Source organism: Nyctereutes procyonoides, unplaced genomic scaffold (assembly GCF_905146905.1).
Source record: "Nyctereutes procyonoides isolate TBG_1078 unplaced genomic scaffold, NYPRO_anot_genome, whole genome shotgun sequence".
Taxonomy (NCBI): domain Eukaryota; kingdom Metazoa; phylum Chordata; class Mammalia; order Carnivora; family Canidae; genus Nyctereutes; species Nyctereutes procyonoides.
In genome coordinates, this window is record NW_026575142.1 from 31740422 (window position 1) to 31767542 (window position 27121).

A 27121-nucleotide genomic window follows, 5' to 3' on the forward strand; every position below is an offset into this window, starting at 1 on the left:
ATAGAGCTAGAACACCTTTTAATTAAGAGAAGAATGTATCAAGTGTCTCCACAGATAAGCCTGAAATAGGCTGCATTCCAAACAGCAAGGAAGCAGCTACAGACAACTGGGGTTATGTCAGGAAGTCAGAACCAACACAACTGGAAAGAGCTTCCTCAAATGGGACAAGTTGAGTATAAAAAGATAAATGACTGCAATTGATCAAAACACACCAAATATATTAAAATCCATGAGTATAGTAAAAAAAAAAGTTCCTATGTAGAGGTTGCTATGGCAACAGCTCATTATTCTGAAAATGATAAGCAAATGGAAAGACTCAAGCCCCTACCCTGCCTTTTTTGGACAAACTCTATTTGAGAGTAACCAAATAGCTAAGGAGGGAATAATTCTAGTTAATCAAGAATGATAGAATATCACCATTTTGCAACTCCTAATGAAGGATTATCACCACAGGACACTAAACCCATTAAGCAAAAGGCAGACAGAGAAGCACATAATGGATGAGCTAGACTCACCATGTCTGAAGCACTAGTAAAATTCCTTGTATCACACAGACAAAAAGAGACACAGACCTCATCTGGCCATGTAATGCCATGGGAAGTACACAGCACCACCTACCAGGTATGCTGACTGCATACACACACACTCACGCTCACACCTGAACCCAGCTGAGGTTCTCAACATAACACACATTTAAGGAATCCAGGATGGTGCAAAGTGACTCCACAGGATGTAACTATGGAAATCCAGAGTGACAGTAACCTCAGAGTATGAGCAACTTATTTCTTCAGCTAATAAATAGTAATAAATGGAGGATAGTGTTTAGATTGAAAGAGATTCAAAAGACATATCAATAAAAATGTGTGGACCTTGTTTGAATCCTGATTAAAACCAAGACAATATGGGTCAATCAGAGAAATCTGAACACTGCTGGATTTTGTACAAAATAAGAGATACTGTTAATTTTCAGGCTCTGATAAATGGTCTTGCAGTTATGTTTTAAAAGGGCAGAATTTAATGTTTAGATATGTACTGAAGTATTTACAAATAAAATGATGTAACATCTAGAATTTAAAGTAACTCAGTGAAGTTGGGCATATGCCCATGTGCTGATAATTACTGATGCTGCTAAGAGGTACATAGGAGTTCATCATCTCTTTTTTCGCATGCATCTTTAAACTCGCATAATGAAAAGTTTAAAGATATCCAGTATACAAACACTGCTGAATCCTAGTTGAATGAAGGAACCTGAACAGGTTAATGATTATTTTTGTTTTATAATTTTATCTAAGTATCTGTCTTAATTATACTACGTAGTATTCAATTTTGCTTTATTCTAAATGGATTACAGAGAGAAAGAGAGCAAAATTATGCTGATTCCAATGGACACATCCTCACAGTGGTGGGCATTTCATAAAAGTAACTAGCAATGACAAGTAGGGCCAGGGCTTTTAGGTCCTGTTTGAAATAGTTCAACTGGAGTCTGAAGAAGCCACCGTTTTCCCACCCTGATTTGCTAAAAATAAAGTCATGTGATAAGCTACCAGATATAATTTTCAAAGAGTCACAAGACTCCTTGACTAAACAATAACTGTCAGGACAGACATCACCTTCAGAATGGAAACAAATTATTAAATGTAATAGGAAATGGTGTCAGAGGGGTCAGAATGCCAATGCAAAACTCAATAAAGTGACAACGAAAAGCAAACACCATGCCTATTTTTAACAGGTCTGAGTGGCAAAAGGCAGAGCCTTGGGAGATCTTTCTCAAGAGTGAAAGAAACAGGGAAATGTTGCCAAACATTTTGAGCACTTGTAGACCTTTTGGGTGATTTATATATGAATATACACACATACATACACAAACACACAACAAAGGCGGCTAGAGAAATTCCTCATTAAATCTTCTCAGAGTTCAAACTTCCAGCTTGGCCTAAACGGGATTAAGTTTCTTCTGCAGGAAACACTTCCGGAGCAAGTGTGAGTATCCTGAAACCACAAGCAGTGTCCTGCTTTGTGTCTGCTCTGCACTGGGTTCAGTCTTTCTACCTAAAAAGGCTTAATTTCCAAAAGATTATTTTAAGCTATAGGCATTTTTGTCTCACCAAATCAATATCTTTCTCTGCTCAGAATCATTTGGAGTTATGACTTCCACCCATGATTTATTCACACAGGTTTCTAGCTCTTTGTGAAAACTAGAGAGTGTATGTAAATCACAAGTGAAAGATTTTAAGACTTTGACCAAGTAACCCAGCACTGATGCAATGTCACCACACTCCCTTTCCACACAAGGGAAGAGCTGTAGGTGTGAGGGGCCAGCCTGGCAAGCCAAGGTGGCTACATATGCCTGGCACACTGCAACATCTCTGGTTTTCTGACAGTCTAGACCTAGCCATGTTCAGGTGAACCCTCTTCATGTGCCCTGTTCAGGGAGGCCCCAGCACCCAAAGGGCTGGCTCCGTACCTTCAGGAATGCTTCTTTCTGCTCCAGATGCTTGCTGATCATTGGGGTGACATGGTCCGTCTCTGAGTTGGGCCCCAGTTTGTCGGCTCCTCCACACCAGTCCTCTTCTCTCTTGTACTCCTGCTCCAGGCTCTCGAGGACACTGCAGACCTGTGAGTGGACAAGTGGTCAGTCATGCTCTGGGGATGAAAGTGCTGGCCTGGGGCCCAAGAGCATCAGAAAGAGCCCTGGGCTCCATCGTACTCAGGCAGGTCTTTCAGAACAAGAACCCAATACAAACTGAATTGCCCGTCTCTCTCTGGTTGTGGTTCAGGCTACATATTTAAATGAGAGGAAAACAGAGGTCCTCTCAGCTACTTTCCAACCTATTACTCTTTGGTTCCTAAGGTAAGCAATAATCCTTCTGCTTCTAGAATGCTTTTCTCTGCTTGACATTGAACTGACTGGCTCAGTAATGACTGAAGAATTAAGGACTGAGTTGTCCAAGAAAATGGGAGTCCAAAGTAAAAGGTTGGCCAGGAGCCGAAGGAGCAGAACCTCCCTCCCTCACCTGCTCTGAGGTTTTGTAGAAGGCCACAGATGCATTCACAAGCTTGAGGCGGTCTTCCATCTTGAGCATGAGCTGCTGCCAGTGAGAGGCCACTTTCTCGGCGCAGTCCCTGATCATGTCCATGTCATAGTGATTGGCCTGCAGCATGGCTTCTGCCTTCTGCTGCACCTGCAAGGCGCTTTGATGTGTTTTCTAAGCAAGAGAAGGGAAGGGAATGCTTATTGAACAGGGGTGCATGCACTTACTGGAAAACTGGGAAGGCTGCCATTGTTCCACTCCACTTGCTTTCATAGAAACAACTTCATTTAAAATACTCACTAGGACACTTCTACAAACACAGCAGACAGTTCAGTTTAAGAAAAAAAAAAAGTTTTCATGCCTAGCAAGAACTGTGTTTATATTTAAATTACTTAATGAAGGATGCAATGCATTAAGGCATTCCAGAATGGGTCTCAGTTGTGGGGTTCTTAGCTTGAGAAATAGCAGGGAAATACCTTAATAGCCAATATTCTGAAAAAGGTGTTGAAATGTTCCAAGTTTATTTTTCCTATTGATTCTCCTTGTAATAACCACTAGAGGCAAATGAACATATGTAGGAAAAGGTGCTACAGTGAATGCCTTTTTCACTTATATGTTAAAGTTTAGACTTGACTGAAAAGTTTTCAAGCACTATTGACTTTAAAAGAGAGAGAAACATAATTAAAAGCTAAGAATGAGGGACACCTGAATGACTCAGTGGTTGAGCATCTGCCTTCAGCTCAGGATGTGATCCCAAGGTCCCAGGATCGAGTCTTGCATCGGGCTCCCCAGAGGGAGCCTGCTTCTCCCTCTGCCTCTCTTTGTATCTCTCATGAATACATAAATAAAATCTTAAAAAAAAAAAAAAAAAGCTAAGAATGAGCCAACTGTGTTCTCTGGAGGTTCATGCCATATTAAAGTATCAAAATAACATCAGAAATCCAGTGGGAATTCTTGCTCATGAATGTTCACTAGAAGATTCCACAAGGGGCTGACAGGTTGGCTCTCTCTATGAAGAACACTAGACATCACAGCAGTTAGGGGAGTACATGGGTCTCTGTGGACACAGATCCACAGATTTTTTTTCTTTTTTTTTTTTTTTAACCATAGCAAAATTTTGCATTTCACCTGAAAAGACACTAAATGACCCCATAAAGACTATACACAATATAATCAACCCTGTCCTTAACCCAGACCCACTGACATGTATTAGCAATTTAATCATTAGAAATCACTAGGCACAGTGTACAATTTTCAAGAGCCCAGAGTCTGGGCTTCAGGAAGAAGTGTTAATATGTGTCTGTTGGCACCAAATAGTTGAAAACATGTCAATCTTGAGAATAAAGTAACAGTATTCCATGGCTTTCTTCTCCGCCTATGTATGTAACTACAGCAGGAAATAAGTTTTCTGTAATCAAATGCTTTTTCCCTCGAATGTACCAAGACTACCTACCATAATTAACTCCCCTCTCCCCACAAAAATTCTAAGAATAACTAATTCATATTCTGTGAAAGTGAATCTGAGTGGACTTGGAACTGGCGCAAGCCATTCTGCTTAAGTCCCACCCTGGCACTGACCCCCACCCAAGGTGAGGAACGTGGCTTTTAACCACGTCTGGGGAAGTTCTGTGGAGAGTGCTGTTTATTGGTGATTTGCACCTGGTCTGGCTGAGCTGCCCACGGTGCTCTGCTTTGTCCAGGAATGTGTGTACAAGACCAGGAAAACATAAAACCCCTGAGCCCAGACTCCAACTCAAATTCTCTGACACCAGGTGTTCCTGACAGGGGACGGTACATCCTGCCAGGGCCCTTAAGGCAGGAGGACAGCAGGAGCCACCTGGCCTCCGGGGCAGCACTGTGAGGTCCCCAGACTGGCACATACACATCCTCTCCTCACTGCAGTCACCAGTCTGTTTCTTCCCCTGAAATAAACTGTACATGTATAAGTGTCGTCACTTTGGGTCCTGCTGAACGCCCTCAGCTCAGGGTCAGTCCCACATGAGGGGGCTTAGCAGACATGTCCTGAGGTGGGAGGCGGGCCAGTGTCCCTACCTCGATGGCGTGCTGGAACTGCTCGTGCTCCCTCTGCAGCTGCTCCGCCTCCTGCAATGAGCTGGCCGTGATGAGTCCAGCATTCAGCATTGACTCTCCATTGCGGATCCAGCCCAGCACCTGAAACATGACACACGGACCTCCAAGCATCGGCCCTCCCCAGGGGGCCACTGTGGGCCAGGGGGACATGAGCCATGTGGGGAACATTGTCAAGCTGCTCCCATCATCTGTGAAGCATAGGTTTCCTTATGATCCCACTGCCAAAAGCCTGATGTCCTTACATGGCATGTGATCGTAAGTGTTGCACTTTAAAATTAATTCACTTATCTTATAGCATCAAATAGGTGCTGATAAGGTAGGGAGTCCAGAGGATTGTTATTAGTCCACAGGTCAAAACAGATTAAGAATCGCCCATTAGAATACCTATTGCCATAAATAATTCCCTGGTAATCAAGAAAAGTATTTTTCATTCCTTTTAGTCTTAATGAATATGCAAAATTAGCAAACTGCTTGGTAAGGGAACTATGTTATTTCCCCACCGTTATTTTCCAGTGTAATGTCAGTGTTAAATGGCACGCTAACCAAAGAATGGATTCAGCAGTGCTCCAACGCTCAGGGTCACATCCCAAGATTCCTAGCACCACACACAAACAGAGCACTGCAACTGTGGAAGCCACAGAGGTTGTCGAAGGTCATCGTGGGTAGTTATTTATGGCACAGACTGCTGGTTACCTACCTAATACCTACTTTTCCTTATCTCCTTTACTCAGAAAACCTCGATTTTGCAGGGGGGTGGAGGGGCACTTAAAACCACTTCACGGCCCCCATGTCACAGCTTCACTACCATCAGGACACTCTCTCCAGCTACTGTGATTCACACTGTAGCCTTGGGGTGGCTGTGTGAACACATGTCTTTTCTGATAAGTACTGCTTCTTCCTGGTTATGTTTTTCCCTTCCTGCTGCCTGGGAAGTGGAGGGCAGCTGAGGCTATAAGAGCCACCTGACACCCCACCCATTCCCCACCTATCTGTCAGACCCATCACATGGCTGCTGAGCAAACACCAGCAACCTACCACATCCTGATGTGTAACGTACAGAAAGTAATTTCTGAGCACCATTTCTGGACTCTTACAGGCAATGCAATTCCTATTCTATTGTCTTGTTTTTAGCAAGACAGAATATGTTAACAACTGCTCTGTAAAAGGCAGGTCATAATACTTCATCTCATTACATTCAAGGCTCACAGGTACCCTTTAAAGGTTTCCAATTGGACAGTATATCTGCTTCAACGTGACTGCCACCCACTTACACACATCTTATTCACACTACAGAGGTACCTCATCCCTCTGCTCAACCTACCACATGTTCTTCTGTACTTCCACCAGAATCCCAGAAAGCCATACTTCCCTTGCAACGAGGTGGTATCAAGAGTGGCTCATGATATAAAATGTCATGCACATGCTGAATATATGCATGGAATTCCACTGGCCATGAGCTGAAAGCAGTCTCTTTCAAATATTCCATTTTTATTTTGCCATGCTATCTGAGGGCAGTAGAGCATGCTGAAGAAAACCCCAACCCTCTATAGCCTGTGACACCATCCAGACTGATAACAGCCTATTTGGCAGAAAAATCAGTTATTTAGCCTGGGAATCAAAGTACTCAGAGCTTCAAGCAAGAGACCACCAGTAACAAAACAAGCCAAATGAATGTTACTGTCAAGTGATACACCTAAAGGCTTTTCCACTACAGAGTAAACACACAGCTGTCTGGGCACAGGCTCCCTCCTTACACCAAGCTACGGCCCTACTGGGGGTATGCATGTCACATCACAGATCACAACAGCTGTGTGCTGAACAGTGACAATCTGCCCCAGCGCTTATATCCCAAATGACCAAGAGGTCACCCATTGAGCACCACTTTGGTCTGGCTCTACATCCAGCAGCTTGTTTACCTGCTTCACTTCAGCCTGCAGATGGCGAAGCTGCACACACTGCTCCAAGTGCTTCCGATGCTGTTCTGCTGCTAAATCCAGTTCCTGCTGCTTTTCATGAAGGAACTCCAGGAGGTCCTGGACCCGAGTGGCCATGTCGACATCTCTATCGCAAAGCAGCTCCACACCTGCGGACAATGAAGGAAGAGCCCAGAGTTCAACTGGCATGTTGACCCATTTCTTCAGCCGCTCATGACACACACTGTGCTTTTGTGAATAATCTGGCCAGCTTGGCCAGGCCATTACCTTGGAGGCCAAGTTCAAGGCAGGTGTAGCCAGCAGAGTGTTTACATGTGCTTCTGAGCATGCCCAGGGGATCTCCAAGAATATATCTAATATGTTCCAAAGCAAAATATGATGTATAGCTAATCAAACCAAACCCACCTCCTGTCGCTCTATTTCTACAGTGATAAGTGGTGACATGTGCCTTGCCTTTATAAATGAGTGAACTTTGGCTTGTTTTACTGCACATCCGTTGTGCCCAGTGTACTCTTCAGGAAGCATTTAATTTGATTTCTGTACCAGGAGTAATGTAGTATGCAATTTGCTGCTAAGTTTTAAACACTATCAACTTCCTTCTACATTTTTGGACCTACAGTGACATCTGCTGGTAAAACATAAACTAAACTAAGAAAAATATTTTAAATGTGAAAAATTCCTTTCCTTTGAGATTTACATTTCATTCATGGATATACAATTAGAGTTCATGCTACATGAAATGACATGTAAGAATATTAAGGATTAAGTACACTACATACTGTTAAATGTGATCATGGTATGTGAAAATCAAACAGCAAAATGTTTCTTTTGAAGAGCAGGTACCTAGAACACCTATGTCACATGAGCTAACAAATTGTCACACACACAAACATCACACAGACAGGATGAATTCCTGTGTGACCTGAAGACCCACAGCTGAACATAGAACGCAATGCACTCCTTACCAGAGGCCTGCACTTCATTGACATACTGCAAGAGGTCCTGCCCTTGGTGGATGACATCAAAGGTCAAGTTGTTCATGGTCAAAGCTTTGTCTGCATGGTGCTGGAGGCGCTGTTCTGCTATTGTGAGATCTTCTGTGTCAAAGTCGTTCATTTGCTGAGAAAGCTCATCGTTCCAAGACTCAAGGTCTGAGATGATCTGATAGAGGAGAGTATCTTCTTAGGACAGAGACTTACAAAATAAATACCTGCTGTGACATTTCACTGTGCCAAGTAAGGAAGGAAGGAACTAAAGTAACTGTGTCTGAAGGACATGGAACCCAGCTGGAGGGGTTCCCACAGGCCAAAGAGGGAAGAGTTAGACACAAAAAACCTACCACAATTGAATAAAATGTACAAAATACATAAAAAATACCTTAATTCCTAATAATGTTTTTTTTAAAAAAGAACCTTAAAAAACTAAAATTAAATGGAAAAACTCTTCTGATTAAATGTTGACAAGAAAACAACCTTTACCTTGAAATTGGTAATTAAAAGAGACAATTATTTAAGCCTAGAACAACGATGGAAGGTTCCCCTTTATAGATAAATCCAGTTATTAAATGTACATATAATAAGAGTAGAAAGTTTTTTTCTAATTTTGTTTTGAAATTCTAGTGAAATAACTCTTCAGGGAATGATCATCGACATGCAGTAAACTCTAATGGAAAGGACAGGGGATTTAATGGGAGGGTCAGACTGCCACCTCCTAATCCCACAGGCCAACCTCAGATCCCTAAAGAAGTGGAACCAGACAGGACCAGCCTTCTGACAGGAGAAGCTGTGGCCCCTGGGGAATATCTGGCACAAAAACTTAATTAGGAGCCCAAATCTTAACCAGGTCTTTACATTGAACTTTCAAGTTCACCGGAAATATGAGGAAAAGAAAAACAGAAAATCACTAAGTGAATCCAGAATGTGGGACCTGGTTTTCTTCCACTGATGTAGTCATTCCAAAAAGTCACAGCAGGAAAAGAAGGGTGGATGAAGAGACCATCCTGGATGGAAAGACTATCAATATCACCCTATGAGCGGCGCCCACGGGCACTCTCTGCTGCCCGGGGCAGCTGCAGAGGTTCCAGCAGCAGCTGAGTGTTGGCGAGGGGTAGCAGACTGTGGTTACGAGGGGAAAGGCCTGATTTTGTAGACATGCATAAGGAAGTCTTTAGGAGGGAAATGATAAGCTGGCAAAGCTCTACTCTAACATACTACAGCAGAACGATTAACAAAAGAAGGGGTATTGGCAGGGAGAAGGCACAATCTTGCTACATTCGGGAGACAGGCATGTGGACTCTCACTGTACCATCCTTGCTACTTTGGCACTAGTTTGAAAACTTCTGTAATCTACATACATGTTTTTTTAATTAAGGCTAAAAACAACAAAATCCAGAAAGGAGGAAAAACACTTTTAGTGAAAAAACACTGTATTTCACTTTTAGTGAGAAAACACTGTATTCTCTACACTTAAGTAGAATAACCTTTCCCATGTGTCCTGATTTACTTTATGCAGATGAGCAATAACTACCTGAGTCTGAAAATCTGACAATGTGAGAGTTCACACAGAACCCAACCAGGAGATGAGAAGTAATAAAACCGTAAGGCTTCCCCAAACTCCTCCGGCACAAATCTTCCGGGTTTATTCTTTCATTATTGGGGTCTGCATACAGTGTGTGTATTTACAATAACTTAGTAAATTGGACTAATTAATAAATTTAAACAATGTTAAATTACACAGAAGCTGAAGACACACTGAGGGAAAATATTTTTAAAAAGAGAAAAAACTTACCATAGCTTTAATCTTTATCTCTACTCTAAGGGTCATTTTCTCTCCTAACGCTCATTTCTGGCACTGAAGCAGGAGAGGGTCAGGTGTACTAGTGAGACAAAGACTCACAAATAATGTCTCCTGGAGACACTGTCAGGCTCAGACAACACTCAAGAGTGGATAATAAAAGATGAACATTCTAGAACCAGTAGGATTCAAAATACTCGCCAAGCTGAAACTCTGGCAATGGGCATGATCAAAGGACCATCAGGAAAAATCCTGCTCCAGGTTCACTATCACAGCTTGTTACACACACAAGTGAAAACAAGAAATCAGTGGCAATAACAAAGTTCGTGAAAGTGGAAGTCATTTTTGAACGGGAATTCTTTGGAGAAGTAACTCTGAAACAATGATTTTTATTTTTATTTTTTTTAATTTTTGTTAAGATTTTATTTATTTATTCATAGAGACACAGAGAGAGAGAGAGAGGCAGAGACAAAGACACAGAGAGAAGCAGACTCCATGCAGGGAGCCCAACATGGGACTCGATCCCGGGTCTCCAGGATCACACCCCGGGCTGCAGGCAGCACTAAACTGCTGCGCCACCAGGGCTGCCCTGAAACAATGATTTTTAAAACATATCCCAGAATGTTTAGAAATTCTGTAAGTTCCTCTTCCTAAACACATATGTATCTGTTCCATAAGTAACTGTCACAGGATGCTACAGTAATGATTTTGTTGTTTTCAGATCAATAGAGCAGATTTTACCTGGAATATCAAGAGGCTGAAATTGCAATATTCTAAGCCATAGAAAACCTAGATCTACTTTTGAGAGATGGAAAGGCTATAAAATACAAGAAATATGAGGGATTTTTAAAAATTCGCCAGGGAACAGAGAAGTTTCTCCCATAAAGTTAATTCCATGCCTCTACAGGCAGTCGAATGGAGAATTTTCCCAGATAAGGGATAAAACCCCAGCTGAAGCCTCAACTGCTCAGGTTTTCATGTTTCAGGATTATTCCAGAGAAAAGAGGTTCTGGGCTATGACCTTTTAAAAGCTTTTAAACTGCATTTTAGCTGGCCTGTGACTGAACTGCAGGTCTAACTTCCTTAGTTCAGGAAAGCACTTACCCCTGGCCTGGCACACTGGCTTTATTAAGGCCACCTGGAATTTTGTGGCTTTGGTGTGGGGGAAAATGAGTATTTCCAGTTCCTGAGCTACATTTTAAAACACTAGTTTACTGAAAATGGAAATACAATTAAATTTTTTCCCTTTAAAGAAGCAGCAATACAAATGAAGCTAAGACATTTTTTTAAAGTATCAAAATGTTCTGACGAAAAACTTGAAATAATGCCTGATTGCTCTATTTACTAATTGAAACTACTCAAAAAGCTAAGTTTATAAAAGCAATTCATGTGAAGTAGAGGTCAGAGAGGAAAACAGGCGTGCTGTTCATAAGATGTGCACACTGGAACCAGCAAACCACACCTAGGCAGGTCCTCAATGAGCTGAGTACAGTGTGCCTTGCTCTACATGGCTTCATATGGCTCTAAACATCAAGACACCAAGAGCAGATTTTACTAGACAACATGCATGGCATCTGACTCCTTTCTTGTCATGAACCAATGATGAAAATGAAAACAGCCAAGAAGGCCTTTCTTTAAAGAAAGGAAATGAAAACATCAATGGATGTTCAGACAGGTGGCTGATCACAAAGATCCCCATGAAACGTCTTGCACAGGGCTGGCCTGGCCCCTGTACCACACATCGAGCCTACCACTTGGACATGGGCCTACACACAGGCCCAAAAGAAGGAAGCAAAGGTCCACTTCTGGCAGAGGGTCCTCCCCTCAGCTGAGAAGTGACTGCCAGCCCTGCACACCCTCGAGGCACTAGCCTGGGGAGGGCACGGCCTACAGACTCTGCTCCGCTGGCACAGGACCAATGGGTGGGCTCACAGGTACCCGGACAGGCACTCTGTCCCCCCACCAGCTGTATGAAACGGAGAGGCACCAGGAAACTGGCCTCCCCCCCAGATGAAGTGAGCTTTGGTCCCTTTCATCCTGTTCCACAGACAAGTTCAGCATCATCCAATTACACTCACTTCTGCTTGTACTTCATCAAGTCCAAAAATAAGATCTTCCCTGGCACAAAATTAAGAACCACCCTTTTGCTGAAGAAAAAGAAAAAAAAGCCTCACATTGAAGGTGTAATTTTTAGGTAAGAATGAAAGATCATTGGAGCACACTTCGGTGGAGGAAAAAAACTGGATTTCATACTCTCAAAAAAACTACCAGCATAGGCTAGGCTTATTCTCACTGTCTGGGGAGGGGGCTGCAGAGGGGGAAAGGCAGGCAGCGGGGGAGGGAGGGGAAAGACAGAAGGAAGAAGAGAGGATAGTGGCTCCAGGGTGTGCCTCTGCCCCACAGACCACCCCACAGGTCGGGGAGTGCTGCATGGACCTAGTGAGGGCTACGCTGCAAGGCAGCTGTACTTGTATGTGGCAGCTCTGCTTGGCTCTATCTGCCGTGCAGTGTGCCTTCCAGCACAATCCCCCCAGCTCCAGGGCAAGGCGCTGTCCTTCCTCCCTCTGACTGTCCTGACCAGGGCCAGGAGAGGAGGCAGGAACCCACAGGGCAGAGGAGGGGCAGAGGCGAGGGCAGAGGAGGGACTGACACTCACATCGATAGCATCCCTCTCGAATATGCGCAGCTGCAGGAAGAGCTCCAGCTTGATTTTGCGCTCCTGGAAGAGCTCCTCCATCTGGGCCTGGGCCTCATCCAGCTGCTGAAGCACCGTCTCGATGTGACTGATGGAGCTGTTGTGGGGGGTCTTGTTGCTGGAGATGGCTGAGTCCCTGCGGAAGGCAGAGGGGGATGGACCGGCGGCATGAGAACGTCTTCCATTGTCAGAGACCAGATCCGGCCGGGCAGACTTCAGGGGGCAGGAGGCTGACAGGAAGCAGGGCTGCTGGTCTCAGAAAATGGAACCAGCGGCCCCTCCCACCACACAACGCTGTACACAAAGCTTCCTCCTCTGAGGGAGCTGCCAGGTTTGAGGCCACCCTGAAGACTCCTCTGCACCGCCCACCGCCCACCCCCCCTCTCAAAAAAGCCTGTTACAGAAAGGAACTTCCGCCACCCTTCTACTTGAGGAGAGAGAACAGAATAGTGATATGATATCTGTTTGCTACAAATGATAGAGTCGTATCGGCAACAAGGGGTTAAACTAATGCGATCAATTCAGCCTTTATTAGGTCACTTTTGCCTGACTCTGGGCAAAGTGAGCATCAAGTGAAATAACCAGTAATGATTCAAAAGCTGTCCTCTCAGTGATTTGTAAAATGAATCTGCTTCCAGGCCCAGGAAGGCTTCCTGCCTTCCTGCATGGAGGAGCACTTGAGGGACAGATGACGCTCCCCACTAGGCCTGGCCTCCCCGAGCCTCTCTGTCCCTCTGAGGACAGCGAGGCCCAGCATCCTCTAGAGAGGCAGGTCAGTCAAGGCCTGAAGGACGCAGTCAGAGGAGCTTTAAATCAATCCAGTTCGCAAAGACATTTCAGTAATTATTAGGTAGGTGTTAACAGGAAAGCAATAAAAGCTGAGTTCTGGGAAAGTTTATTAGTCAGTGCTGTAATGAGGGAAATCACCAAGTCAAAAAGACGGTCATAGTGGGGGAAAAAAAGAGAAAGGAATGTTACTCTCCTTTGTATGCAGAAATGTTATTTGTTCTCTACCTAGTTGGACAGAGAATCACAGCTAATTGTTCAAAAGTGGGAGCCCGGGGAAGGGGACATTCCTGGAAGGATTTCAAAGCATCTGCGCTCCGGTGGGAGGGCAGGGATGGGCCCACCTCAGCTGCTGTATGAGGTCCTCCCCTTCCTTGATCACGTTGACCGTCACTTGCAGGGTCGTCTGCTGCTGCTGGCCAAAGCGCTTGATGAGGTCCTGCACGGCCTCCACCGACTCGGCATACACATCGTCCAGAAGCTCCTTCTGCAGCTCCTCCAGCCATGTCCACAGCTGGGGAAGGACAGAGTGCAGTGAGGCCGGGCCCCCTGCCCCCGGGAAGCCTGGTGTTGGACACTGAGAGCCCATACCGCCAGCCTGGGAGCCCAGCCCACTGGCAGCAGCCTCTCCCGGGGATGGGAGGGAAGGGGAAGCACCCAGAACAGGCACCAGTGTACAACCCCAGCGTGGGGCAGCACAAACAGAAAAGAGCCCAAGGGGACGGCCACAGAGAAAAGAGGGAAGGGAAGGGAAGGGAAGTCACTCTTTCTGACTCTTCCTAGGCTCAATCATGGTGCAAGAGAGGTAAGAAAGGCCCCTTTTGCTCACGGCACATCTGCTAAGCATAAGTTAAGCATTCTTTTACACAACCTCTGACTCTTGTTTAGCAGATGGACGGTCTTATTTTATTTTTAGCAAGAGCACTACAACCCATTATTAATTATTAAGCTGCTGCTCAGATGTGGCTGCTTTACATCACTCAGAAAAGGAGGCAGCATGTGATGCGGCCAAGAATCCACAGGCAGCAGCAGCGTTTGGGACCCCGGCCCGGCCGCCGCTCACCCACACAGGTGGAAGGAGCGTGCGTGCTGAAGACACCTGCGACACCACTGTACACCACTCACTATGGGTCAGGAGATAAGGCCACGTAAAGACAATCTGGAACAGCAGTGGCAAGAGGTAGTCCAGGCCTGGTGAGAGGAGCCCATGCTCCCTCCCCCACCCCCCACGCCTGTGGGGGGCACTCGTAGACAGGAGGAGACGGCCACTTATACCACACAGGCTCTGGCAGCTTGGAAGTGGTTTGTGTGAGGAGAAAATGCTTCCTGCTTCCTGGGGGATGTGAGAAGCAACCCCCCAACACTATCTTCCAAGCGCCCACTACAGCCAGCACCTCCTCCCGGGGTGCTGACCAGTCTTGCCAGGCCCTGTGGCTCCCATGGTGAGACCATGCTTGCCAGAGCAAATGCTTATTGAGTCTTTTGCTTCTGAGTTCATCTCCTTTGAAAACTGCTTTACTGAGCTATAAGTGATATGCAATAAACTGCACGAATTTCAGGATACAGTTTGCGAAGTTCTTAGCATCTGGTCAAGCCCATGAAAGGACCCCTGCTGTCCACAGGGAACAGCTCTGTCACCCTGTGCCCTCTGGAATCTCTCTGTTCCCCTCTGCCCTCCCTCCCCAGGCAACCACGCAGCTGCTGTCACTAGAGATTAGCTGGACTTTTCTTGAAACAGCCTAGAAAAGGAACCATTTAGTATGAACTCTATATCTGGTCTGCTTTCTTTCCTCCAACATTATTTCGAGCTCCATCCATACTACCGTGGGTACCTTTTCTACTGTGAAAGAGGATTCCAGCCTATGTATATGGCCCAGTTTAGCCCCTCACCTGGTGAGGACATCTGAGCTGTTTCCACTTTTTGGCCATTACAAACATTGCTCCTATGAACTTCTGTGCACGGTGTCTGCATGTACCTATGTTACCCCCCACCTTACTTTTTAATGATGAATAGCGGTGTAGAATGCTGGATCACATGATAGGTCTATGTTTAAATTTTTTTTACAAATTACCAAACTGCTCTTCCCAAGGGGCTGTAGCAGGCACATTTCTGCAAGCAGCCTTTGAAAATTCTAATTCTTCTTCATCCTCAACAATACCTGATATGGTCGGTCTTTTTAATTTTAGTCATTCCAGATGAGTGCCATCTATCTTATATGGTTTTAATTAGTTAATTCCCTACTTACTAATGATGGCAAACCCAAGCTAACCTTCTAAGAATTCTTTTGTTATTAAACGTAGCTTTAGTTAGAAATAAAATATCCAGATGGCTCCTGTCAGGTCAGTAAGTATTTTAAATACAGCAGGTGAATTTAAAAACAAGTAAAGTGATGGCAAAGGACTTATTTTTCAGTTAAGCTACCTGGGACCCTAGGAGTTGATTTTACTAAAAATGTTCAATAAAACACCTGTTAACTTTTTTTTTTTTTTTACTATCCACCCATTTTTGTGTATTAAGTTACCAAACTGCATCCAATTCCAGAATTTTAATTTAAAGGAGTTTAAGAGGTAGGCTGGTTCACCTCTTTGATCTTATAGATTAAGGAAAAGTAGCCTAGGTTATGTAGTCACCTTCATGACATGGACAAAATCAACTGCTGGTGCCGAGCTACTGGCAAAGCCGGTATCGGAGAAGCGCCCTCTAGCTCCAGTCACACTTTGCACTGATACTGTAGGTCAACATCAAAAGTACCATTCTTTGAATCACCATATAAACATGGACTAATGCTCTGAACAATCTATAAGGGGCCCATAATCAAGAACATACTCTTTTAGGTTTGTTGTCTGCTTTCCTCTAAATTCTCATGAACACTGCTGCATTTGTAAATACCATCATGATCATTAGCATCTCCCAATCTGCTCCAATATTTCCTATGAAAAACCTCCCATCTACAGGTCATATTATACAGCAGGACTACTGTGGATTTAAGAGATACCTTAAGAAAGTGCTGCTCATGTCCGCAATAGCCAAACTGTGGAAGGAGCCTCGGTGTCCATCGAAAGATGAATGGATAAAGAAAATGTGGTCTATGTATACAATGGAATATTACTCAGCCATTAGAAATGACAAATACCCACCATTTGCTTCAACGTGGATGGAACTGGAGGGTATTATGCTGAGTGAAGTCAGTCAATCGGAGAAGGACAAACATTATATGTTCTCATTCATTTGGGGAATATAAATAATAGTGAAAGGGAATAGAAGGGAAGGGAGAAGAAATGGGTAGGAAATATCAGAAAGGGAGACAGAACATAAAGACTCCTAACTCTGGGAAATGAACTAGGGGTGGTGGAAGGGGAGGAGGGCGGGGGGTGGAGGTGAATGGGTGATGGGCATTGAGGGGGGCACTTGACGGGATGAGCACTGGGTGTTATTCTGTATGGCAAATTGAACACCAATAAAAAATAAATTTATTATTAAAAAATAATTTAAAAAATAAATTAAAAAAAAGAAAGAAAAAGCGCTGCTCTGTGACCTAAGAGATCACTGAATTTCTCTGAGACGCGGTTCGCTACAGCAGGGACCCTCAGACCAATACTGGCCTCAGGAAGTCACTACGAGGGCCAGAAGACAGCGCAGGAGAACACTGAGTGATCAGCAGTGCTCTGTACAAATTTAATTCCCAAAGCATAATGACCCACTCAAATTAATTCAAGAGGCAAGATTCACTAAAAGAAACCAAGAATGTGCCAGTGCGCAAAAAACAATTTTACCAAGACATTTTATTGAGTCAAAATATTTATCCAAAAACATTCAGGATATGTTATCTAATAGGTAGGCTTTTCCAGCTGAAATGGTTTCATCAACCTCCTCCCACTTGCTCCCTGTAGAGGAAAAAAAACCCTCAACCACACAAGGCCACAGCAGCCTTCCCACCCTCGGGACACCTGACTGAAAACAAACACTATGAAAAGGTCAACCCATTCAATTACACGGACTCCATTGTAAAAGAAAATGTAAAAAAACCACTTGGGTCCCTTTCTCTCAAAATCTCAACTATTATCTTCCACCTTACCATACACACTGCAGTGAAGCTGCTCCTACATCGTTGCTGTGTAAGGGAACCGAGGAAGGGGGGTGTCCTTTGAAGTACACTTGCCTGTGACTCAGCCCTGGTTAACTAACAGGTGGCTAACGAATGGGTGGAAAGTGGAGCACACATAAGGAATGGATAGAGAGGCACTGCACTAATTATACTACTGGTTCTTTAGAAAGGGTACCGCTCATTCAGTGGCGTTCGGTGTACAAGCAAATGTACATCCAAAAAGGACTGCTCTATTACACTGTAATCTAAACAGAAGCAGCACTGATGAGAAGGTAAAGGAGCCAAGTCTACCCCAAATGTAGACTTGGCATCACGAAAGAGGGTGTGGGACTCATCAGGGAACAATCTGGCCCATGGAGAGTGAGAGCCAATGGGGGCCTCCAATTTTAGTTGCACTACACTTTTAAGAGCTAGGTTCTCTTAACACTAGTAAAGACTAATATCTCTTTTTAAAATTTGTGGAGAAAACAGAAACACATTTTTTTTTCAAAGCCCACTCGAAAAAACACAATATCAGCAAAATACAACAACATGAATGAAGACAGCTGGTAGAGGATCTGCATGTACTAGATATAACACATCCAGCATCCAGGTGGCCCAACCCTCCTTCCCACCCTTGTTCACACAGACGGATCAGGCCTCCCCAGGGACATCAGCTGGCTAGGCCCCTCCAGGAGCCCTGGCCCAGCATCTTTCTTGCACCAGTACCCTAGATGCCACATTGGACTCAAGCGGTGTCTATCTGGTGCTCCTCCCTGACTCAGCTGTGAGGCCTAACTCACGACTCTGCTTGTGGTGAAGGATGGATGACAGAGTACAAAACTCTTCTTCTCTGGCAAACACTGCAAAAAATACATATATAATTAGGTTATGAAACCATGTTAATGAGCCTTGCTTCTAGACACTGTGAGGAGGAGGAGACCAAAACCAATGCTTGGAAGTGGCCTGAGGCACAATTTGTAAGTGCTTCTACAGAATTCATGGCCAGGGCCACAAATGATAGTTCAAACACTTCTCCTAAGAGGTAATGCAGAGTAACAATTAAGAGTGTAGCCTCTGAAGCTAGATTGCTTGACACCCTATCCTAACATAACATCCTAGGCCATGGCCTCGGGCAAGGTACCTAGCAGAGTACCCGGCCTCCAGCTCCTCCTCTATAAAATGGGCCTGGTAACAGTGCCTACATCTCAGGGAGCTGCTGGGAAGGGTAAACGGGATGGGAGGATACATGCAGAGTGAAGAAATAAGTAACCATTACCAGTTTTTGTTCTTCTGGAAAAAAATTTTCTAGTAAGAACCACAAAGTTTTAAAAGTCTTCTTTCTCTAGATATTTTTCAAAACATATCCAGGTTCCTACCTATTGTTCAAAATATGTCACTCAGTCTGGTAGACTTAACACCATCCCACGTTTCAATCTTTTTACGTCTAAAAATAGTATGAGGAAAAGGTGCTAGAATTAGTGCACTGGAGTCCATAGAAATACTTCCCCTTGTTTGCAGGGGAAGTGCCATGAGGATCTGTGGGTCAAACCTCTTCCTTTCCTCAACATCTTGGAGACTCGGACACGCAACCACAGTGGGACATGCTGGCCCAGCCCGGCCAGCCGTGGAACCAGTGAAGGGCCATGGGTTCCAGGGAAACCACAGACATGGATCTTGGGCCCAGGCAGTTGAAGAGGGAACAACAGTAAATGAGGTAGAAGGAGCAAGGTTATATTTAAACCCAAAATGTCAAAAGGCCCCCAAATCCTTTGCCCCTTTGGATTTTCTTTTCTTCTGCTTCTACAGAAAATATTCTCTATTTGGAGAAAAAAAGGATTCTCAGATAAAGGTCATTTCTTTTCTTTTTTTTTTAAAGATTTTATTTATTTATTCATGAGAGACACAGAGAGAGAGAGAGTCAGAGACACAGGCAGAGGGAGAAGCAGGCTCTATGCAGGGAGCCCGACGTGGGACTCGATCCCGGGATTCCATGATCATGCCCTGAGCCAAAGGCAGGCGCCAAACCATTGAGCCATCCAGGGATCCCCAGATAAAGGTCATTTCTGATGTCAGTTGGTGACAAACTGATATACAGCATAATGCAGTATGATTCCAATAAAACCTATTTTTAAGCTTTTAAGTTATATGATGCCTAAAATACCTGAATAAAAGAATGAGAAAAAGTCTCTAAGATACCTGTGAAACTTTCTACTATAAATTTCCTGAGCGTGACAAAACCCTGAACTTCTGTCCATGCTGTTAATTTACAGTAAAGAGATACATCTCTGCTGACAGCAGGAGAGGAGCTGAACTTTATCTGGGTTCTCAGCACCTTGGATTTCACTAGGAGAACCGTGGCCCATGGCCAGAGCTGGGCAATGCTGCCCCCCTTAGAGGCCCTCTGAGCCATGGCCAGCAGCACTCCAAGGAAGAGGGCTTGAACCCAACCCACCACCAGGATGCAGCTGTATACAGACCTGGTTCTGGTTCACGGACCAGGATCCATCCACAGAGAAGGCTGGGAGACACACGAGCTTCTAGGGACAGAGGTCCTGTGACAAAGATGTGAGAGCTCTGGTCCTGGATCCAGCAGAGGGGGGCTGGGTGTGACCCAGGCGAACTTGCACTTGGGCCCCTCCCCCCTGTACTGGGTGGAGCCTAAAGGAGGAAACTGCAGCAAGGGAGCCTTTGTCAGAGAGCTCCCAGAGGAACTTGCTGGCCTGCAAGAATCCCAGGAAGGACTGAGCTCCCAGCCCTATTCTGCAGGTAGTAGGATGGTTAGCTCGGGTGGTGGGGGAATGCTGAGATCTGGGGATTGTTTTAGCTGCAACCTCTTTCAGATGTGAAGTCTGAGTGCAGTCCACCAGCCCGCGCCATCTGAAGGAGAAGCACAACTCCTCAGATGTTGGCCCTTATTTGCATGTGGCCTTGGGAAAATCCTTGGCACTCTCTACCCTCGGATTTCTCATCCATGAAATGGGATCATTTTGTCTGTACGTCCTCCCTCACTGGCAAAGCCAGTCTGAAAATCAAATGAAGTGACCACAGGCCTGTGAAAGAAGTAAACAGAAGCTACTACCACTGGGGTCTGCTTTCCTACTGTTATTTACGACAAGGACAATCATTTGGATACCAATGGGGATGAGCAAGTGGTCAGGCCAGCCCTGGATGCATAAAAGCCAAACCCCCCAGCGAAGCTGCAAGCCAGGTGCAGGAATAGGTAGGTTTGGTGGCAGCTTACAGGCAGGACTTCAGAGGGCACCCGCTGTCCACACAGATCCTGATTCAGTTTCAGCTACAAGCAGTGCGGCTCAAAGGGGAACTGTTCCTGCCATGTTCCTGCACCTCCTTCAGCCTGAAATGGTACACATGCCTGGTGCCCAGATCAGCAAGGAGTAAGGGCTTGAGAAGTAAGTCGTTATTCTGGGGTGGGTGATAAAATATGCCTTAATGTGACAAAAGGGAGTTGCTAAAGGATGTACTGGGCGAGGCCGGGGGGGGGGGTGCACAGAAATCAAAGTATCATGAAATAGTATGTCTGCAAGTATGTGTAAGAGAGCGGACAGAAGGAGAAGCAAGCAGAAGCGTGTCAGGGTATCCCCCAGTCAGGAGGCAATGCCACATGGGTAGGCAATCAAGGACAAGGTGAGGTATAGGTGATGGCTGGGTGGAGGGACCACACAGAGGCCACGGTCAGAGCGGGAACTTCAAGCATTCAGGTGCTTACATGAAGTCGACTTTGTGAAAAACAGATTTTGAGATGAGAGATTTTTTTTCTTTTTATTCCCCAATATTGCCAAAGCATAAAACACTCTCCCCTGAGGTTTCAAATTTGGGAAGAGCTCCTCCACCCCCATGTCATTTTGACAGCAACTGTTTTCCCCCCTGAGTCAAAATGTTATTCCTCCTTCACTCTACAAGTCTCTTGAGCATTGGTCCTCCAGATCCCAAGGATAGATAACACTTCATTCCTTGGGCTCTACCAGCGTGGCAGATTCTGAAACTCCTTCCACACCAGCTCACTCTTCTCTGAACACTCCCCTCTTGGAAAGTGGGGACTGGTAAGCAAAGGCAACACCACGTGTGATCCAACCAGCAGTGCACAGCAAGATGATTGCCTCCCAGTCGTGATTTTTTCTCATCCAGCCACGGGGCAGGACACTACTGTGTACTCTGTTCATGAACATGTGTATGGCTGTTGTTTTAACAAGTGTTGTGGCCACCTATGTGACCCTTACTCTACAACCTGCCTAGATGAGCGTCTCTGATTCAAAAGGCTCATATTAAAACCCATGAATGCAATTTCTGTGATGGATGTTTTGACTTATTCCTGCTGACATGTTTTGGGATCCTATGTATTCTACAGACCCTGGCCTAGACTCTAATAAGCATGACTCCCATGCCAATCCACCCACCCACAGGCTTTCTACATGGGGACGGATATGTATTGGGGAAACACCAACCCCAGCCTCACTGAGGTCATCCACTAACAACCTCAGTGATGACAGTCTCACTGGCAAGGCTTTTAAGGTCACCACAATTATTTCTGCTGCATCAAGTCTGCCCTTGCTTTGTGGCAATCTGCCCATTTTCAAGATAAACAGCTCTCCACACAACAAAGACGAGTTTTCAGGGTGCCAGCGTTCCAATAAGTAATGTTTCCAGGTGTTACATTGGGACATAAGAGTTCTGCTACATTATTAGCAGGGTCACTTCAAAGACATGACCACTGCACAGGCTGCCCTCCTACAGGAGGGGACACCAGGGATGAAACCCACCCATCCGCTAGGCCTCAGGTCCAACTGAGGTTACTGACCTACCATCTCCCATTGCCACCACTAGCAGCAAGTCTGGTCCAACCATGGGTCTGGACTAGAAACTACTTCTTTACTCAACAAACTGATGAGTAATACCTTACTATCAGAAGCACTTTCTGGCTGGTACCTTCCACTTGGGGAGCAGCATGGTAGGGTAAGGACAGGGCTGGTCTTGTGATAATGGACTCTCTCAGTTGACAGTTTTTTCCCAGCCATTCATTCAGCAGTCTGATTCTAGTGACAGTACTAAGGGATTGCTCATACTTTCCTATTTTGTCTACAAATTAAATGTCAAATGCTCACTGATTCCACTGCAGGCCCTTCATCAAACCAGAAACCCAGTAAGGAATAAATTAACATGCTATAACTTGTTCACATCTTTCTCTACTGGTGGTTTATAAACTGCCTCTTCTAGAACTCTGCCTAGGGCTGACCTTGCCTGAGTGCTGTGTGACCTCTGCCTTCTGCATCTCCAGCCTCCTGGCTTTTCTCCTGTCACACTTCCATAAAGGTCAACAGACCCAATCATCAAGTTCTCTCACCACCCAGGGGTCTAATTTGTCTTGCAATAGAGACTTGAACTCACTTAGAAGAAATAAGTCCTTTCTTCTAAAATCTTCACTGATTTTGATCTTTCACTTCTTCTAAGGCAGTCTGAAAAGCAGCCTCCTTGAGGTGAACAAAAAAGCAAAGTGAAAGTGGATGAAGTCTACTTTCTACTTGCATCCATTGACTTCACTAGTGCCAGGCAGAAAGCCCAGCCCTTCCTTGATCTTGGGGTTCTGAATTTTGGGCTTCAAAGAAAGGAAAACAAACAACAAAACAAAAAGCTTTTTCTTATCTAGAGCTTTTAAGCTTTCCTGACAAAACCCTCATATGTTGCTGGCAATCAATGTACCACTTAATCAATAACAACAATAATCAGTAACAAACAATACATGCCAGAAATGCATATGGATGATGTACTTTTCACAATTAACTGAAGATCTATCCCATTCAGTTTAGGAAGCCAAGTATCAAAATAAAAAATTAAGAATATTAAAAATGCTCTATTAAGTAACAGTCTAATAAGTAAACCAGATCACATATACATCCATTTTCACCTGGGCGTTTTAAGACCTATCATATTGCACTGGCTTGACATTCTGTTAAAGTGCCTCCCTCCTTTATATTACATTAATTGAGGCCAATCTACAAACAACTTAAAGCAGACACTTCCAACTCTCCATCAAGGGCTGACACTTCAACAAGAAATTGTAAAATTCAGAATTGGTGCAGTTTAGATTTTCAATTCCTGCTGTAATACTGAATTACAAATAAAAATAATATCATACATTACTTATTAATTCATTTACTTAAAATCATCTAAGCAACCATTATGTGTCAGGTATGTTAGAGTTTCCTGTAATTCTCCACACTACCATCTAATTTCTGTTGACATAAAAATTTTCTCTACCTGAAAATATTGAACCAATATTAAGAGAAAGAAAATTCATGAATTTAAACCAGTTTTAAACTACTCTACAGGTAAAAAACTTGTTTTACATGAAATTATTTGGATAAATGGGACTTCCTTTTAGATAGTAACATCCCTCTGTCCCCCACAGGCTAACAAAAATATTTTATTTTTTTTAAGATTTTATTTATTTTTTCATGAGACACACAGAGAGAGGCAGAGACACAGGCTCCCTGCAGGGAGCCCGATGTGGGATTCAATCCCAGGACACCAGGATCATGATCTGAGCTGAAGGCAGATGCTCAACCAACCACTGAGCCACCCAGGCATCCCATAAAAATGTTTCATATGTATTTATTTGGGGGGGGGGGTGTCACTTATTCTGTAGCTCTGGCTGGTAATAAAAGTATTTAGTGACGCGTACAAAGTAACACATGTCAGTATGGAATGACCCATGAGTAAAGATTCTTTATAAAAGAGCTGACCCTGTCCTGATAGAGTGGGGCTAGACACGGAGCTTCTAAGTCTAGAAGGATTTCAACCTTTGATCCTAAAGAACAGGACCAGAGCATGGTGCTTTTCAGACAGAGGGCACCAGAGTAGATCATACAGTTTTGGTTAAGCAAAGATAAGCCAGGAAAAGATCAGATTATACCTAGGTATTTATACCTTTGCATTTCACATTTAAATCTGCCTCATCCTGTGTTCAACAATTATAGACGGGTGAGGAGGCAAAAAGGATGCCCTGTACTGGCAGCTGCTACAAGACAGGCACTAGGGTAAGCTACTACACATCTGGAGCTTTACTCAGCTGTTCCTCGCACCCCAGAGTTTTAGTATTCCTATTCCGGAGTTGCGAAAGCCAAGGTTCTCCAAAGCAATTTGTCTCAGATCACTCAGCCAGTTCAGGGGATATGTTACACTTTAATATACTTTGTGAGTTATTTTAATAAAGATGATATTTTTACAGAAAAAAAGCTTGAATGACAAGATTTTTTTTAATATATATGTATACTTCTACCTATGGGAAAATGACCTCTTTTTTTTTTTTAAGATTTATTTATTTATTTATTCATGAAGGACACAGAGAGAAACAAAGAGGCAGAGACACAGGCAGAGGGAGAAGCAGGCTCCACACAGGGAGCCTGACGTGGGACTTGATCCCGGGTCTCCAGGATCATGCCCTGGGCTGAAGGCAGACGCTAAACCACTGAGCCACCCAGGGGTCCCCCCCCTTTTTTTTTAATACCAGACACTGTGGGACCCAGGAAATTTAACAAAATCCCCGACCCCTGGACAAGCAGAGCAGGTCTGACTCTATTTTGGGCTGCACCCGCCTTGTGCTGACCTGCTTATTACTTAGGGCACTGCCCCGCCTAGTCAGGACCAGGGCACACCCTAACCGGAAATCCGGCTCAGCGGACCAGCATGACTGTGCAACTTTCTGCGTATCCCATTGGCCACTGGCCCCTATAAAGTTGCTAAGCCTCTTAGTCTCGGGGTCCAAGTCCCTGTTCCGCTGTGTCGGGTACACTTGGACCCAGGCTCGAGCTTGTAAATAAATCCTCGTGTGTTTGCATCGGTGTCGGCTCCTTGGCGGTTTCTCGGATTCGCGATCTTGGGCACAACACCACCACAGAATATATGAAGACAAAGTGCTAAACCTGTTGATGGCAATCGAATGCTCAAACCCAAATGTAACGTTCAGTCAGGCAAGGGCTGATGACACAGTAAATGGTCCTAAGCCCTTAGCTTCCCTTGTTTTCTCTGGCCTGGGGCTGCTTAATTGCTCATTTGTATCTACATCAGATTAGTAAATCAAAGGGATCAAATGCTTAAGAATGGAAGGAGAGAGCTACTAGGGAACTGAATATTAAGCATAAATTATTGAGATTTCATCATTTAAAGTAAACATCCTAAGATACTATGCATTGGGGCTTAACCTTTCCCACTGACAAATGTATCAAAGCGATCCTGGACTTTTGAGAAGTTACAAAGCTAGAGCTCACCCCCCCATTGTTAATGGGGATGTACATGCCATTCTGAAAAACAGTTTTTTGTTCTTTTGGAACAACATGAGCTTATCAGAGGGCCCAGCAGTGACACTCTTCGGGCATTTACCCCAGAGAAATGAAAACTTCAGGCCACGTGTAAACCTGTGCATGATGGTCTGGTGTCTCCTTCTGTAACAGCCAAAGACTGAAAATAACCAAGCTATCCTTTAATGTAATAGCCAAAGACTGAAAATAACCAAAACTGCCAATAGTTAACACACGACATATCCATACCATGAAACACTACTCAGTAACGAAGAGGAAAGAACTACTGATGGATCTCAAGGGAATTACTGTGGAGTAAAAAGCTTACATGATATTTGATCTTGTTATATAACATTTTTGGTTATGCTGGTTGCCAGGGGTGAGAGATACAGTCGAGGTTGGGCATGAACAGGAGGTATACCAATTCTGTAGGATTCTGCATGTCGAAAATGGTGGTAGTTACATGAATCTGCACATGGTAACAGCGCACAGAGCTAACCACACGAGTGCACACCTGCAACACGGGCATAAGCTCCACGGGGCATAGCAAAGTCACCTCAGTGCCTTCCTAGTGAACTGCTGTTAGACAAGGCGTGACACTGGGGGAGGCTGGGAGAAGGGGGCATGCACCTCCTTGTCCATTTCTTTTTTGCCCAACTTCCCACAAGCCTACAATTATTTCAGATTGAAAGCTAAAAAAGAAACACAGGAATATGTCTGCAGTTATCACATATGTCCCTGGAGGCATAGAGGTAGGGGTAAAATAGCAAAGGAGGAATGAGTAATCATCTTAGACAATGCAGAACACAGGAGTCATCAGCAAAAGTGCAGCTGAGAAGGCCAAAATGAAAGGCTTGAAAGTTGGGGATCAGCCTGTAGAGGACTTAGCACAGGACGGGTCGGGGAGCTGGAGGACTCAGAGAGCTGACCTGCCCCTCACGGGGGACTGTCTCCGCCTGGGGAATTGGGGGGGGGGGCGCGGGGACAGAGACAGGCCCTCTCTGGGAGGCCAGGCGGAGGGAATGGGCTCTGCACTGTGACTGCCAATGATGACAAGAGTCCAATCAGAGGGCAGCTGGGCTCCGCAAGGAACAGCCACAGCATGTGACCACCAACCCTCTTCCAGGTGGGATTCTTAAGAATTCCCGAGCTAGCACTGAACCGACATCACCTTGACCCAGCATCTTTAAAGTTACTTGTTAGTGAGATCACCTTTGAATGCGTGCTCATTTCCTGCAAAAAGGAAAGTGTAACTGCCGTGCTCCAGAAAGGGAGAAACAAGCACCGCTCAACACCTGGAATGAGCAGGCGAACGTGCGCACCGCCACTGCTGGGAGAACCTTTGTAAGTTAACTTCCAGAAAGCTTCATGATTTGCCTAACTGAAAAAG

At 44.7% G+C, this 27121-nt stretch overlaps 1 protein-coding gene across 4 annotated transcripts in view; it reads right to left on the reverse strand.

Moving 5' to 3' along the window:
* Positions 1–27121, reverse strand: part of TRIO (trio Rho guanine nucleotide exchange factor) — a 360632-nt gene that overhangs the window by 138866 nt on the left and 194645 nt on the right. For all 4 annotated transcript variants that reach the window (XM_055308019.1, XM_055308020.1, XM_055308021.1 and 1 more), the window contains 7 exons: positions 13676–13845; positions 12507–12681; positions 8023–8218; positions 7040–7206; positions 5085–5204; positions 3015–3206; positions 2465–2614 (listed from right to left, as the gene is read on the reverse strand). In XM_055308019.1, coding sequence (XP_055163994.1) covers positions 2465–2614; positions 3015–3206; positions 5085–5204; positions 7040–7206; positions 8023–8218; positions 12507–12681; positions 13676–13845 — 1170 coding nt within the window. The remainder of the gene's footprint in view (positions 1–2464; positions 2615–3014; positions 3207–5084; positions 5205–7039; positions 7207–8022; positions 8219–12506; positions 12682–13675; positions 13846–27121) is intronic.